Source organism: Cervus elaphus, chromosome 12 (genome assembly GCF_910594005.1).
Source record: "Cervus elaphus chromosome 12, mCerEla1.1, whole genome shotgun sequence".
NCBI classification, from domain to species: Eukaryota; Metazoa; Chordata; class Mammalia; order Artiodactyla; family Cervidae; genus Cervus; species Cervus elaphus.
Window position 1 is genome coordinate 49,345,318 of NC_057826.1, and position 13,820 is coordinate 49,359,137.

At 46.0% G+C, this 13,820-nt stretch overlaps 1 protein-coding gene across 5 annotated transcripts in view; it reads left to right on the plus strand.

The window, feature by feature from the left end:
• The window catches only part of LIPC (lipase C, hepatic type), a 181,688-nt gene that overhangs the window by 145,501 nt on the left and 22,367 nt on the right, over nucleotides 1–13,820 (plus strand). For 3 of the 5 annotated variants that reach the window (XM_043920420.1, XM_043920419.1, XM_043920418.1), the window contains exons 4-6: nucleotides 7,289–7,476; nucleotides 11,114–11,296; nucleotides 12,072–12,189. In XM_043920420.1, the coding sequence (XP_043776355.1) occupies nucleotides 7,289–7,476; nucleotides 11,114–11,296; nucleotides 12,072–12,189 (489 nt within the window). The remainder of the gene's footprint in view (nucleotides 1–7,288; nucleotides 7,477–11,113; nucleotides 11,297–12,071; nucleotides 12,190–13,820) is intronic. The other 2 variants (XM_043920421.1, XM_043920422.1) reach the window with 1 other exon arrangement.

Sequence of the window (13,820 nt, forward strand, 5' to 3'; positions counted from 1 at the left end):
ATGCTGTAAGAAAATTATCATGATGGGTAAAAAGGGGTATAAAACCATTCCCAGGACTTTCCTGGTAGTCCAGTGGTTAAGGGCCCACCTGCCAATGCAAGGGACATGAGTTCAATCCCTGGTAGGGGAAGATTCCACATGCCGCAGGACAACTAAGCCTGTGTGCCATGACGAATGAACCCCACACACACAGGGCCCAATAGCCACAATTACTGAAGCCCTCCTGCCCTAGAGCCCACACTCTGCAAGAGAGGCCGCTGCAATGAGAAGCCCACATACCACAATGAAGACCCAGCACAAGCAAAAAATTAATTAATTAATTTAAAAAAACCTTTCACATCATATGATCTCAGCTATAGACACTCCAAATAAACATCTATGGAACAAATACCTCTATAAGAAAAGGTTGAAAGGAAATATAATACTCCAAATATTACTTGTGTGTTTTTCTGAGTGAGGAGATTATTCATTTCAGCATTTTTCAGAGTGTTTATCTATAATGAACATGCATTAATACCACAAAAAAAAAAAACAAAATAAAAAATAGTTAAGAGTCTATTACAATGTCACAACTAATACAAAAACTACTGTGAGGGTTGACAGGAAGCAATCCTGACAAAATAATCCAGAGACTGCGTCCTCCGAATTTGGTGACCCTAATGGATCACCAAGGGGACAGAGGAGGCATTCCAGGACAGCTCTTAAACTTTCTAGTTTCAGCAGAAGCATGGACAACCAATGGTGTCATGAACCACAAAATGTAGAAAGGAAGGAAGAAGAACGAGTTGGAAGGAAAGAAAATAAATCCAGTTTGGCCTCACTCAGTCTGTAGTGTCAAAAGGTCTTCAGGCAAAGAAGCCCAGTCAAGAGCTGGTTATGTTCAGGGTCAATGCCTAGGAGAGAGATTTTTGGTATATACTTCTGGATTTGAGTCATAGTAGTGCATCCTCTCTTAGCTATTTGTAAGGCCTCATCAGACAACCATTTTGCCTTTTTGCATTTCTTTTTCTGAGAAAAAAAGAGAAGCTAAAGGCAAAGGAGCAAAGGAAAGATATACCCATTTGAATGCAGAGTTCCCAAGAATGGCAAGGAGAGATAAGAAAGCCTTCCTCAGTGATCAATGCAAAGAAATAGAGGAAAACAATAGAATGGGAAAGACTAGAGATCTCTTCAAGAAAATCAGAGATACCAAGGAAATGTTTCATGCAAAGATGAGCATGATAAAGGACAGAAATGGCATGGACCTAGTAGAAGCAGAAGATATTCAGAAGAGGTGGCAAGAATACACAGAAGAAATATACAAAAAAGGTTTTCATGACCCAGATAACCACGATGGTGTGATCACTCACCTAGAGCCAGACATCCTGGAATGCGAAGTCAAGTGGGTCTTTGGAAGCATCATTATGAACAAAGCATGTGGAGGTGACGGAATTCCAGTTGAGCTATTTCAAATCCTAAAAGATCATGCTGTCAAAGTGCTGTACTCAATATGCCAGCAAATTTGGAAAACTCAGCAGTGGCCACAGGACTGGAAACGGTCAGTTTTCATTCCAGTCCCTAAGAAAGGCAATGCCACAGAATGCTCAAACTACCGCACAATTGCACTCATCTCACAGGATAGTAAAGTAATGCTCAAAATTCTTCAAGCCAGACTTCGGCAGTACATGGAGCGTGAACTTCCAGATGTTCAAGCCAGTTCCAGAAAAGGCAGAGGAACCAGAGATCAAATTGCCAACATCCGCTGGATCATAGAAAAAGCAAGAGAGTTCCAGAAAAACATCTACTTTTGCCTTATTGACTACGCCAAAGCCTTTGACTGTGTGGATCATAAGCTGTGGAAAATTCTTAAAGAGATGGGCATACCAGACCACCTGACCTGCCTCCTGAGAAATCTGTATGCAGGTCAAGAAGTAACAGTTAGAACTGGACATGGAACAATAGACTGGTTCCAAATTGGCAAAGGAGTATGTCAAGGCTGTATATTGTCATCCTGCTTATTTCACTTATAAGCAGAGTACATCATGTGAAATGCCGGGCTGGATGAAGCACAAGCCGGAATCAAGATTGCTGGGAGAAACATCAATAACCTCAGATATGCAGATGATACCACCTTATGGTAGAAAGCAAATAAGAATTAAAGAGCCTCTTGATGAAAGTGAAAGGGGTGAATGAAAAAGTTGGCTTAAAACTCAACATTCAGAATACTAAGATCATGGCATCTGGGTCCCATCACTTCATGGCAAATAGATGGGAAAACAATGGAAACAGTGATAGATTTTATTTTGGGGGGGGCTCCAAAATCACTGCAGATGGTGACTCCAGCCATGAAATTAAAAGACGCTTGCTCCTTGGAACAAAAGCTATGACCAACCTAGACAGCATATTAAAAAGCAGAGACATTACTTGATCAACAAAGGTCTGTCTAGTCAAAGCCACGGTTTTTCCAGTAGTTATGTATGGATGTGAGAGTTAGACTATAAAGATAGCTGAGCACCGAAGAACTGATGCTTTTGAACTGTGGTGTTGGAGAAGACTCCTGAGAGTCCCTTGGACTGCAAGGAGATCCAACCAGTCAATCCTAAAGGAAATCAGTCCTGAATATTCATTGGAAGGACTGATGCTGAAGCTGAAACTCCAACACTTTGGCCAACTGATGGGAAGAACTAACTCATTGGAAAAGACCCTGATGCTGGGAAAGATTGAAAGCAGGAGGAGAAGGGGATGACAGAGGATGAGATGGTTGGATGGTATCACTGATGCAATGGACATGAGTTTGAGCAAGCTCTGGGAGTTGGTGATGGACAGGGAAGCCTGTTGTGCTGCAGTCCATGAGGTTGCAAAGAATCAGACACGACTGAACTGAACTGAACTGAACTAAACTGAGTGCATCCTTGAAGCTGTGGCTTGCCTGAGGTTGCTCCAGTATTCTATGTGTTCTATGAAGGGGTTGATCAGATTCTGCTTCCAAGGTGGCTCAGACGTTCAGGCACTGAAGCTCTACTCCTTCCACCCAAAATGTGACCTGAAGTAGCCCTTGCCTCCTTCAGTCATAGAACTGCTGCTGGGTTAGAGCAAAGAGCCTTACAGAGACTCACTGTGACTTATGCTACTTTTCATACTGTTGGTGCTGCTTCCATTGAAGATTGTTATGCATCTCAGAGTCAACTACATAAAGCTTGCTCCTGTATATTTCACAGGAATAGTATTCAAGACAATGACCCTGCCTCATGCAGTGGCCTCTTTATACAACAACCCACAGGAAAACCATCTCAGGCTTCAGGACCAAGAAAGTGTGAGAACTGGACAGCATGAATTCTATAATTGCTATTTCCATCTTTGATTTGGCCAATAGGAAGCTCAGAACAAAATCTGTGGCCCGTCTTCTGCAGTCTTGTACAAACACAGAGTGTGCAGTTTAGCTTGCTAATCTATTAACATTTCTGTTAGTTGTTTCGCCACCTTTCTCTTTGACCTAATTTCTTCAACCATGAATTTTCACAAGCCACTTAAAGGCAAAATTTTCCTTCCATGTCATGCCCACCCATTGACTCTGTTTCTGTCTCCTGGAGTTGCACAAAAGAATTCTAGGCCCTCTGCCCCACAGCAGCCCTTCAATACTCAGGTCACAGAGCCCCTCTTTCTTCAACAATTTCTCCTAGATGTGAGTGCCTAAAGAATCTTTCATCCTACCTATTTGCAGAGCAGGAATAGAGCAAATACACATAAGACAGGAATATACATAGAGAACAGACTTGTGGACACACGGGGAAAGGTAAGGGTGTGGCCAACTGAGAGAGTAGCACTGAAATGTATACATTACCATATGTAAAACAGATAACTAGTGATAACTTGCTATATAACACATGGAGCTCAACCCAGTGCTCTGTGATGACCTAGAGGAATGGGATGGCAGTGGGAGATGACCTAAGGGAAGGGGACATATGAATACTTACAGCTGACTCAAGTTGTTGTATGGCAGAAGCCAATACAACATTGTAAAGCAATCATCCTCCAATTAAAAATAAATTTTAAAAAAAGAATAGCAAAAAGGAAAAAAGAATCTTTCATCCTTCCAGACTCAACCGATGCCTCATTTTCTCTTGGCATCTTCCCTAGAACCCCTACGCAAGGTGTCCTTCCATTGCAGTACTCACAGCAACCACAAGCGATGGCTGATTCTCACTCTTGCTTTTCCCACTGGACTGGGGAGTCCTGAAACACAGACATCAGGCCCTGCTTGCCAAAAACTAGTACCTAGAGAGGGCCCAGGGCAGAATATAATAATACATGCTTAATAAGTATTTGTTGAGAAACTAAATGAATTAATATATATACAACTTCCTCACTCATACACATGCTGAAAGAGAGCCAAGCCCCAAGGAAGAAAAGGGAAAGACCAGCCCAGTCCAGGTGTTTATGAGCCTTTCCATCTAACAATTGCTTTTCCCTGGGACTCTCCTGAATAGCTCCAAAGTCCCAGGCACTGGGGCCAGAGCTGATTCTCCCAGCTAAATCCAGAGTAAATACACATAAGACAGAATTGGTCCTACGAGGGCAATTGGGATAAATTTTCATAGAAAGAATTTCATGGATCAAAAATAGAAGATGCTGGAGGCTCTGAGCCACATTTATTTTAGCAACATACCCTTACATGGGTGCTAATTGTGTGCCAGGCATTATTCTAAGGTCTTTACAAATATCACCTTTTTTAATCCTTGCAATGACTTCACAAGATGGGTATTATATCTATCCCCCGTTTATTTTATATAGTCTTTTTAGCATTCAAGTCACCTATCCTGAAATGAAGGAAGATAAAGCTATTCAATCACTGGATAAAAGAAAATTAGTTGCCTTGAGTCCCAGTGCATAAATGGCTGACAAATCAAATGATAGCCTTTAATCTGAGACCTGGACCCCACAGAATACCACATCACACACTAAGCAGTTACCAAGCATCCTCAGGTCTGTCCTCCATGAGTTCACAGCCCGGTGGTGAAAACAGCATGCCTGGAAACAAACAACTGACCCTAGGATCAGGGGCCCAGTAAGGTGCTGGCAGCAGCAGCAGTAATTACCTCTGGCTAGAGGGGAAGGCTTCCCGGAGGGGGTGACATTTGAGTACCATTGTAACGGATGGACCAGAGTTCACCAAGGAATAGCAGAGAGGGAAGTGAGAATGCAAAGGGGCAGGGAAGTGAGAATGCAAAGGGGCAGGGAAGTGAAATGGCAATGGGGGAACTGCAGGCAGTCTGGGACAGCAGGGGAGCGTAGAGAGGGGAGAATTTGAGGGATCAGGGTTGCCATTCAGGTGACGGCCTGGGCTGCAATACCAAGAATCTTAAAGTCACTGACGGGTATAATAGTCATTTCTGTTCTAGAAAGAGTCTTTGAGCAGCACTGTGAGGGAGGGAGGTGAGATTAACCAGAGAGAGACCATTTAGGAAGCTGTGGCAATAAACCAAGCAAGAAACAGTGTGCGCCTGAGCTAAGGCACTGGATTCTAGGGATATTTGGGAACCTGAAGCTTTGGACTGATTAAATAGCTGCTAAAATAGTGTAAGATGACACCCTGGCTTCTGACGTAGAGGCCAGGGGAGTAGTGCATGCAAAGAGATGGGAGCACCATCTGGGATTACGCTTGCATGAATGAGGATAAGCTCAGACAGTCTGGGAGCCTGGAAAAGCCACTCTCGGTGCCAGAAATTTTCTTCATTAGCTCAGAGAAGTTATTCAGATTCTCCCTCACTTCTCCTTTTAATAAAATATGATGCATTTCATTCTGTCATCATTGTGAAAAATCATTGCCCTTTGCTGGGAATTAATAACCTTTCAAATTAATAACCTTTGGGTAGGAAAATTGGTTTCATTAATACCTCTCCTTGCTCTTTGTCATTTCATCATCTTTCTGTCCTCCTGTCCCCAGAAACCAAAAGCCCAAGACTTATTGTTTGAGAAGCCTGAATGACTTTGTGCTCAGAAGGAATGATCAGGGTTCTCAGAAACTGGGCTGAACTGAGTTCACTGACCAAAACTGCTGGTATGGCCTTGTGTTCACCCCTCAGCCACAGGGGAGGCCCCCCTCGGCTGGCAGGGGCTGTGGGAGCATCCTCCCCGGCTCTCGGTCTGATTCCTGATCTTGGCAGAAGAGATGTCACCCTTCCTGGGGTGCCACACCTTGGGACCACAGCCCCTCCCTCAGGCTCCACTCCGCTCCTGATCACAGGGTTGTGTCTCTGACCAACACCATGATCTTGACAGATGTTGGGAGACTGCTCACCCTCCACAAAGTGGCTCAGAGTCAGGGTGAGGCTCCCCCAAAAGAGAAGCTAGAAGGCCTTTCAGGAAAACAACAGGAGGTATAATCTTAAAAACAGTCTTTTTCTCCCTACCTCACCCTCCCACAATCTTTGAAAGATTCCAAATGGATATTCATTTATCCTTTTCTACTGAAAAAATCTTTAGCAGCATCTTATCATCTAGAGCATAAAGCCTCAGCGTCCCAAGGGCCCATAAACTCTGGCTGCCCATTCTTCTGCCTCCTTATACCCACAAGGTCTCCTGGCTCTGAGCCCTTCCTCAGCTGTTGCCTCTCAGGAAGCTCCTTTCACCCACCCATACGGACACACAAGCCTTCATTCAACTCTCCAGGCCAGCATCAGCATCACTCCCCCTGAAAAGCGCTCCCTGAATGCCGCTCCCCCTCAGCACAATTCATCACTCTCTTTATAGTCCTCCCCACCCCCATCCTACCTGGTCCATGCAAGACTACGTGTGAGAACAGGTTGAGCCACATGACAGAATGCATGGTGTTGTCTAACTGAGATGCTCTATGTGCTATCTCCTTGGCATAGGGATGTGAGCAATTGGAGTCAGAGATACTGGGTCCAAAATCCCACCACTTAATTGGCATCATGATTTGGGGTGAAACACTTATCCTCTCTGACCTCAGTCCCAGTTGCTTCTCCCATCTTCCCACTGACCTAGAGTTAGTCTGGGTTCTGACTGGCCAATCCTATGGTCACTGGGATGGCAGGATGGAGGATTTGGACCTCTTCATCTCTGTGTGGGGTCCTCCTTGGTCACCCTCCATCATCTCCCAGGAAAGGAATGGCCATTCTGCTGGAAATAAAATGCTCCTTGGGTTCCCCAAAGCCACATCCCAGGCCTACTTCCAGCACCTTGCGGTAACCTTATTGCCTAGTGCTCTTACAAATGTTGGGGTTGTCCCGGGACTGGCAGAGGTGGAACAGATGCCAGGTGAAGCACTGTCCCCAATTTTATCTTCCAGAATCATTTGGAAGGAGATCTCGAGCTGCTGAAACAAACGAAACATTGAAGGAGACAAGAACCAGATTTCTGCTCTTTAGAGGAGAAACCGATAAGGGCTGTCAGATTCGGCTCACTCACTCAGACACGTTACAGCAGTGTGGCTTCAACTCCTCGCTGCCACTGGTGATGATAGTCCACGGGTGGTTGGTAGGAAGTGCTGACACGCCTTTTTTCTCTCTGCTTTTACTTTTTTTTTTTCCCCCTCAATAGTGTGTTCAATTTTAATAAAGAGATAGGGAGCTGGTGATAACAACTCCATGCATAATATTTGTAAAGTACATTCTAATTTTCCAAGTGCTTCCCCACGCATTATCTCATTGATTATCTCAATTTCATGAGTAAGCAGGGCAGGGGAAGTATAATTATCTCCACATTTCATATAATAAAATGTGACTCAAAGAGGTCACACAGCACATAAGCGCCCATAAGAGACTGCAGTTCATGAAGGTGAATCTGCATGTTTCCCAAGAGTTGAGAGGAAGCCAGAAGACACAGTCTCCCAATGAGATGTTCTATCTGTAAGGGTTAAACTCAGCTGCAGATAACAGAAACCCAAATTGGCAGTAGTTCAGATAAAACAGAAGCTTTTTTTCTTTTTCCATTTCATACAACAGTCCAGATGTACGTCACCCAAAACTAATAAAGAGCTTTAGTCAATGAAGTCCTCAATTACCTAGTTCATTCCCTGCTCACAATGGTGCCATCCTTGGAGTATGGGCCTCATCCTCATAATCCAAGATAGCAGCCAGAGCACTAGCTATCACATCTGCATCCCAGGTAGCACAAGGTAGTAAAAGGTATACACACAAAAAGTCAAAAAGTAGGATTGTTTAAAAACAACTGTATTGAGGTATTATTTGAAACCATAAAATTCGTCCACTGGCTTTTGGTATACAAGTGTGTTTTTTTAGGTTAGCTTCCCAGAAGCATCTCTGAAATGCTTCCAATTACATCCATTGGCCATACCTAGATGGAAAGGTGGCTGAGATATGTATCCTCTTAGAGAAAGTGTAGCTTTTCAGTGATGCTAAAATTCTATTACTGTGGAAGAAGGAGGAAAAGAATATTGTGGGCAATGATTGAAGTCAAACAAATGTTTCCAAGAAGAAATTCTGCCTAACTAGTTTCTAGGCCACCCACAATTTGAAGCATGGTTCACAATGTGAAACCTGCAGAGATTTGGGGTTTATTTCATGACTTGAAAACCCTTCCCTACCATCTCTCTGAAAACTACTCTTGAGACCCCCATCCATCCTACCTTAGAGAGAAAAATGAGCCCATCTGCCCACCACCAGTCTTTCAACATGTATTCACTCATACCCTTCACACGAACAAAACAGACCCCACACCTGGCCTCATGGGGTAGTGGGAACCACATGATGCCATGTGGGTGTGGCCACAAGATTGGGTGTCTACTATTGCCATCCCAGAAAAGCACAGGGCCTCTTGTAGGCTGCCAGCACCTTCCTCCTAGGATTTAAAGGAGCCCCATCCTAGGGCCTCCCAGGTGGCGCTAGTGGTAAAGAACCCACCTGCCAGCGCAGGAGACATAAGAGATGTGGGTTCAATTCCTGGGTCAAGAAGATCCCCTGGAGGAGGGAAAGGCAACCCACTCCAGTATTCTTGCCTGGAGAATCCCATGGACAGAGAAGCCTGGTGGGCTACAGTCCATTGGATCACAAAGAGTCAGACATGACTGAAGTGACTTAGCACACAAGCACGCATCCTAGGGAAAAGGGGCGGGGATTCCACCACAGCACAGGGCTGGCAGTGAGGGTGGTAAAGGCTCTCCTGCCCCTAGAGAAGAGACCTAATACAGATGCGGCCCTACAGGAGCTCGGCCCTTTACGTTAGTGGTCAGCTCATTTAATCCGCACACCTCCCTACATGGCCACTTGAGTTAGTCTCATCTCTTAGATGAGGAAACTGCAGCACAGAAGGGTCAAGCAGCAACCACAGTCACACAGGCCTCAGTGGACAGAAATCCAAAACCAGAACCCTCATGCTCCAAAGCCCACAAACCTTTGTCAAGGATGGGCTTGACAGGGGCCCCATCACATTGCAACCTCCTCACAGCAACCTCTCTCCAGCTGAGCTAGGGGCTCCGTCCCTATTCCTTTAAGGAAAGCATGGAATTGGATGCCTGACTTGAGGGGGGAACTTGAGCTGAGAGCTTCAAGGCAAGGCAGGTTGCACACAGCAGGGCAGGCACTCCCCCTCTGACGCTGCCCCACCACCACGCTCTCTGCCTCCCCCTCACCTCCGCTTGCAGCTCCTTCCACAGACCAGGTGATTTCTCTCCTTTTGGCCTCGACATAGGCTGCGCCTTCTGCCTACTGTGTCCCTTCTCTTATCTTCTGCTGGACAGGATCCATGCTGTTGAATGTATTAGGTGCTCTAAAAATATTTGTTAACTGAATTAATGGCTGACTAAATATTTTATTTTACAAACATGAAGACAGCAGGGTCCTCTCCCTGTGATCCTTTTACTAGAATGAGTTTTTTGTTTTCAAAATCTTGTGCAAACTGAAGTACATGTACTGTTGCTGGTAATAAAAATACCAACAACGGCTGTGGCAACCGCCATGCACTGAGTCCTCACTGTGTTCCAGGCACTGTTCTAGGTGCTGTATGTCTATTCATCCATCTCATCTTCACAACAATCCTGGAAGAAGGACACTATTATTATCCCCATCTTCCCAACAAGGAAACAGGGCCACTGACTAGTTATATAACTTGCCTAAGGTTACTCTGTTAGTAACTAGAAGAGTCTAGATTTGAACCCAAGATGCTACATCCACACAGAAGGTCCTAGATGGACATTTATTAAATGAATGCATCTTACTCACGAGCCAGACCATCAGTACTGCTGTCCAGCTTCACTTCTGTCTTCTCATCTTCGATCACACCCAACTTTTCCCCTATTCCCGGACAGACCACACTGCCCTTTTGTGATTCTACACCTCTGGACATGATTTCCTCTACCTGGAATCCCTTAGATACCCACTCTGCCCCCAACCACCTCCGCACTTACCTGCCCACCTTGATTCTTCCCTGCGAATTCCTATTTATCCTTCAAGAACCAACACAAACATGTTTGCTCTGTGAACCCTTCAGGCATGTCCTGCAAACTGGCTCTCAATCAGGTACATGGACAGAATGATTCTCCATAATCAATCAACTTGATCGTTATGAGTTCCTACTATGTTCCCGCTCACGGTGCTAGTCCCCCCAAGGCAAGCAGAACACAGTGGGTGGGGACAGAGCGAGCGAGCGAGGTGTGACTCAGAGGGGCAGCAGCACAGGCCTCGCAGAGGAGGCAACACTGGAGTCAACCCCCAAAGGACAGGTCGTCTTTCAGCGCCCCATCTACAAGCACTTACATTGTTTTAAGGCTTGCAAAGTCCTAAAATAGAGAATGTTAAGACAATGGTTCTCATTTGAGGGATGGGACATTTGGAATGTCCAGAGACATTTCTGGTTTTCACAGCTTGGGGTTTGGGGTGGGGGGTGATGGGGTGCCGCTGGCATCTCGTGGGTGGAGGCAGAGATGCTGCTCAATGTCCTACCATGCATAGGACAGCCCCCACAACAAAAAAATATCTGGCCCCAAATGACAGTGTGCTGAGAAGCCCCAGGTTAAGCCCTTTCTCTTGGAGAGGAAAGACCCAGAATGAGCCCAGAGTTGGAGAAGGGAAGAGGTGAGCAAGAAAAAAGAGGGAGCTTGTCCAGGGCTCCCTCCTCTCTCCACGGGAGGCTGATGATACTGCGGACCTACCCTCAGGTGGACGGCATACTGGAAGACTGGGTCTGGGAGATGGTAGCCGCACTGAAGTCTCACCTGGCCCAGCCAGTGAACGTGGGGCTGGCAGAATGGGTCACCCTGGCTCACAACCACTACACCACTGCCGTCCGCAACACTCGCCTCGTCGGCCAGGAGATCGCAGCTCTTCTTCAGTGGCTGCAGGTGAGACCTGCCCTGACCTCTCTTCTCTTCCCTCTTCTCCCTTCCCCTCCCTTCCTCCAAGACTGAGTGAATTAGGCTGGTCTCCTACAGCAGCCAAGACAAGACAACCACTTCTGCTAAGCTCACAGGAATAGGAAGGCACAAGACAGACCAGACCCCAGGGCTCTCTCGGATGCCTCCTTGAAGCCCTGTCTTGTAGAATCATCTATTCCTCTTATGCTCACCTCTTTGTATGCACTAGGGGGTCTAAACACACCCTGTAAACTATAAAACTCCCATAAGCATGGATGATATCACTCCTGCAAGGAATTCATGTCCATGTAAAGATGTGCAGGGGGCTTCCCTAGTAGCTCAGCAGTAAAGAACCCACCTGCAATGTAGGAGACACAGGTTCCATCCCTGGGTCAGAAAGATCCCCTGGAGAAAGAAATGGCAACCCACTCCAGTATTCTTGCCTGGAGACTCCCATGGACAGAGGAGCCTGACGGGCTACAGTCCATGGGGTCTCAGAGAGTCAGACACAATTGAGCGACTCAACAGCAAGAACAAAGATGGGCAGACAAGAGGTGGCATCACCAGGCAGGGGCCCAGGTAGCTGAGCCTGAGAGGAAACAGGACAGAGTCAGCAAGATGAGAAAACTGTTTGGGTCCTGAGTAGGAATTAAGCATCTCACTTGTGGTACAAAGAACAGAGAGCCAAGCAGGCTGGACCCACGAAAGGCTTTTATCCAGGCAGCTCTCCCCCTCCTGCCACCATCTCACCACTGTCTTCCAGGAATCTGTTCAATTTTCTCCAAGCCATGTTCATCTAATTGGGTACAGCCTGGGTGCACACGTCTCAGGATTCGCTGGCAGTTACATGAGCAGAAAGCACAAGATTGGGAGAATTACAGGTAACCATGCCTGATAACTAACAACTATAATCTCCACGACTGCATGGGGGCGTGGAGCAGGGACCTGCTTTTCCAACAGGCTCATAATTAACACACCCCCGGCTTCCTTCGAGCTGTATTAGAGTTCACAGGAGGACTTGTAGCACTATTTATTTCAAACATGACCGCTGCCATAGACTGCTGTTCTCCGAGAATTTAGAGCAAATCACCGCCTTTCCTCAAACAAATGCCTCTCACAGTCGTGCCAAATAGGACCTAAAAGGTACACTTTCTGTACACTTTTGTAATAGGAAAGAGTTTATTTTCCAACCTATAGTTTTAAAAGCCCAACGTGAATTAAAGAATGACAGCTATAACAATATCATATATTAGTGCATATACATGGAATCTAGAAAAATGGTACTAATGAACCTATCTGCAGGGCAGGAGCAGAGGCGCAGACAGAGAGAATGGACAGATGTGTGGACACAGTGGGGACAGTAAGGGTAGGACGAGCTGAGAGCAGCACTGACGGACACACACCAGCACGTGTAAGCGGCTATATCACGTAGTGAGCTCAGCCCGGTGCTCTGTGCTGATCTAGAGGGGTGGGATGGAGGGTGGGAGGGAGTCTTAAGGGGGAGGGGACATAGGCATACACACAGCTGATTCACTTCATTGTCCAGCAGAAACCAACACAACACTGTAAAGCAACTATCCTCCAATTAAAAATAAACTAAAAAAAAAAAAGAACGACAGCCTTACATTTCCTGTGACAGCCATGTTTGGACCTCTGTTTCCACTTTAGTGAAACACGTGGGTCCTACGCTGGGGCCCATCTGCACTGGGGGAGGGATCCCAGCACCAAAAACCCCAAGCTCCTTGCCAGCTCGGAAACACCCCGAGATACTTAGGAAGAGCTGACGACGCACAAGAAGGCCTTTCCTAGCAGGCTGCCCAGACACCCACTTCATCCCCCCCACCCATCCTCCCCCCTCCCCCCTGCTGACCCAGAGTCACATTCAGAGGAACAGGCCTGATGAGATGACTCCTCAGCCCAGTCTCGGAGGCCCACTGATTCCTACAGGGTGAAGCTTAGGAGGCCTAGACAAGGCCCTTCTCAGTGTAGCGTTCCCAAAGCTCTCCAGCGTCTCCTCCCCCTGGTCCCTTCTTGTGGCTCTAGGCTTTCATGACACTAGATTTTTCTCTACTCTACTACAAACACGCCATGGCCTCTTATCCTTTTGGGCCTTTGCAATCACTATTCCCTTTGCCTGGAATACCAAACCCTAGTCTACCTACCAAATGCCTACTCATCCTTCAAGACCCAGCAGCCTAAAATAATAATTCACAATCTAAAACAGTCTGAACAAAATTTAAGATGAATAGAGTTGCTGTGACCTTTTATTTTATCAAGAAAGAACACTTTTGGCAACTGCTATCTACTGTGACCATTCCTTCATAAAAGAAGAGATTTATTTTAGCATTAAAAAAAGATAAGGATGATGGCAGACATTTAAATGAAGCCAGTCTGTCATGATGAGAATTCATTTTCCATTTTTTTTTTCATCTCATTGGTGACTGGGGAGGCCTGACCATGGATCATCAGTACTTGGTGCCCTCCATGATTTAACCCTCAATAGGCTGGCAGT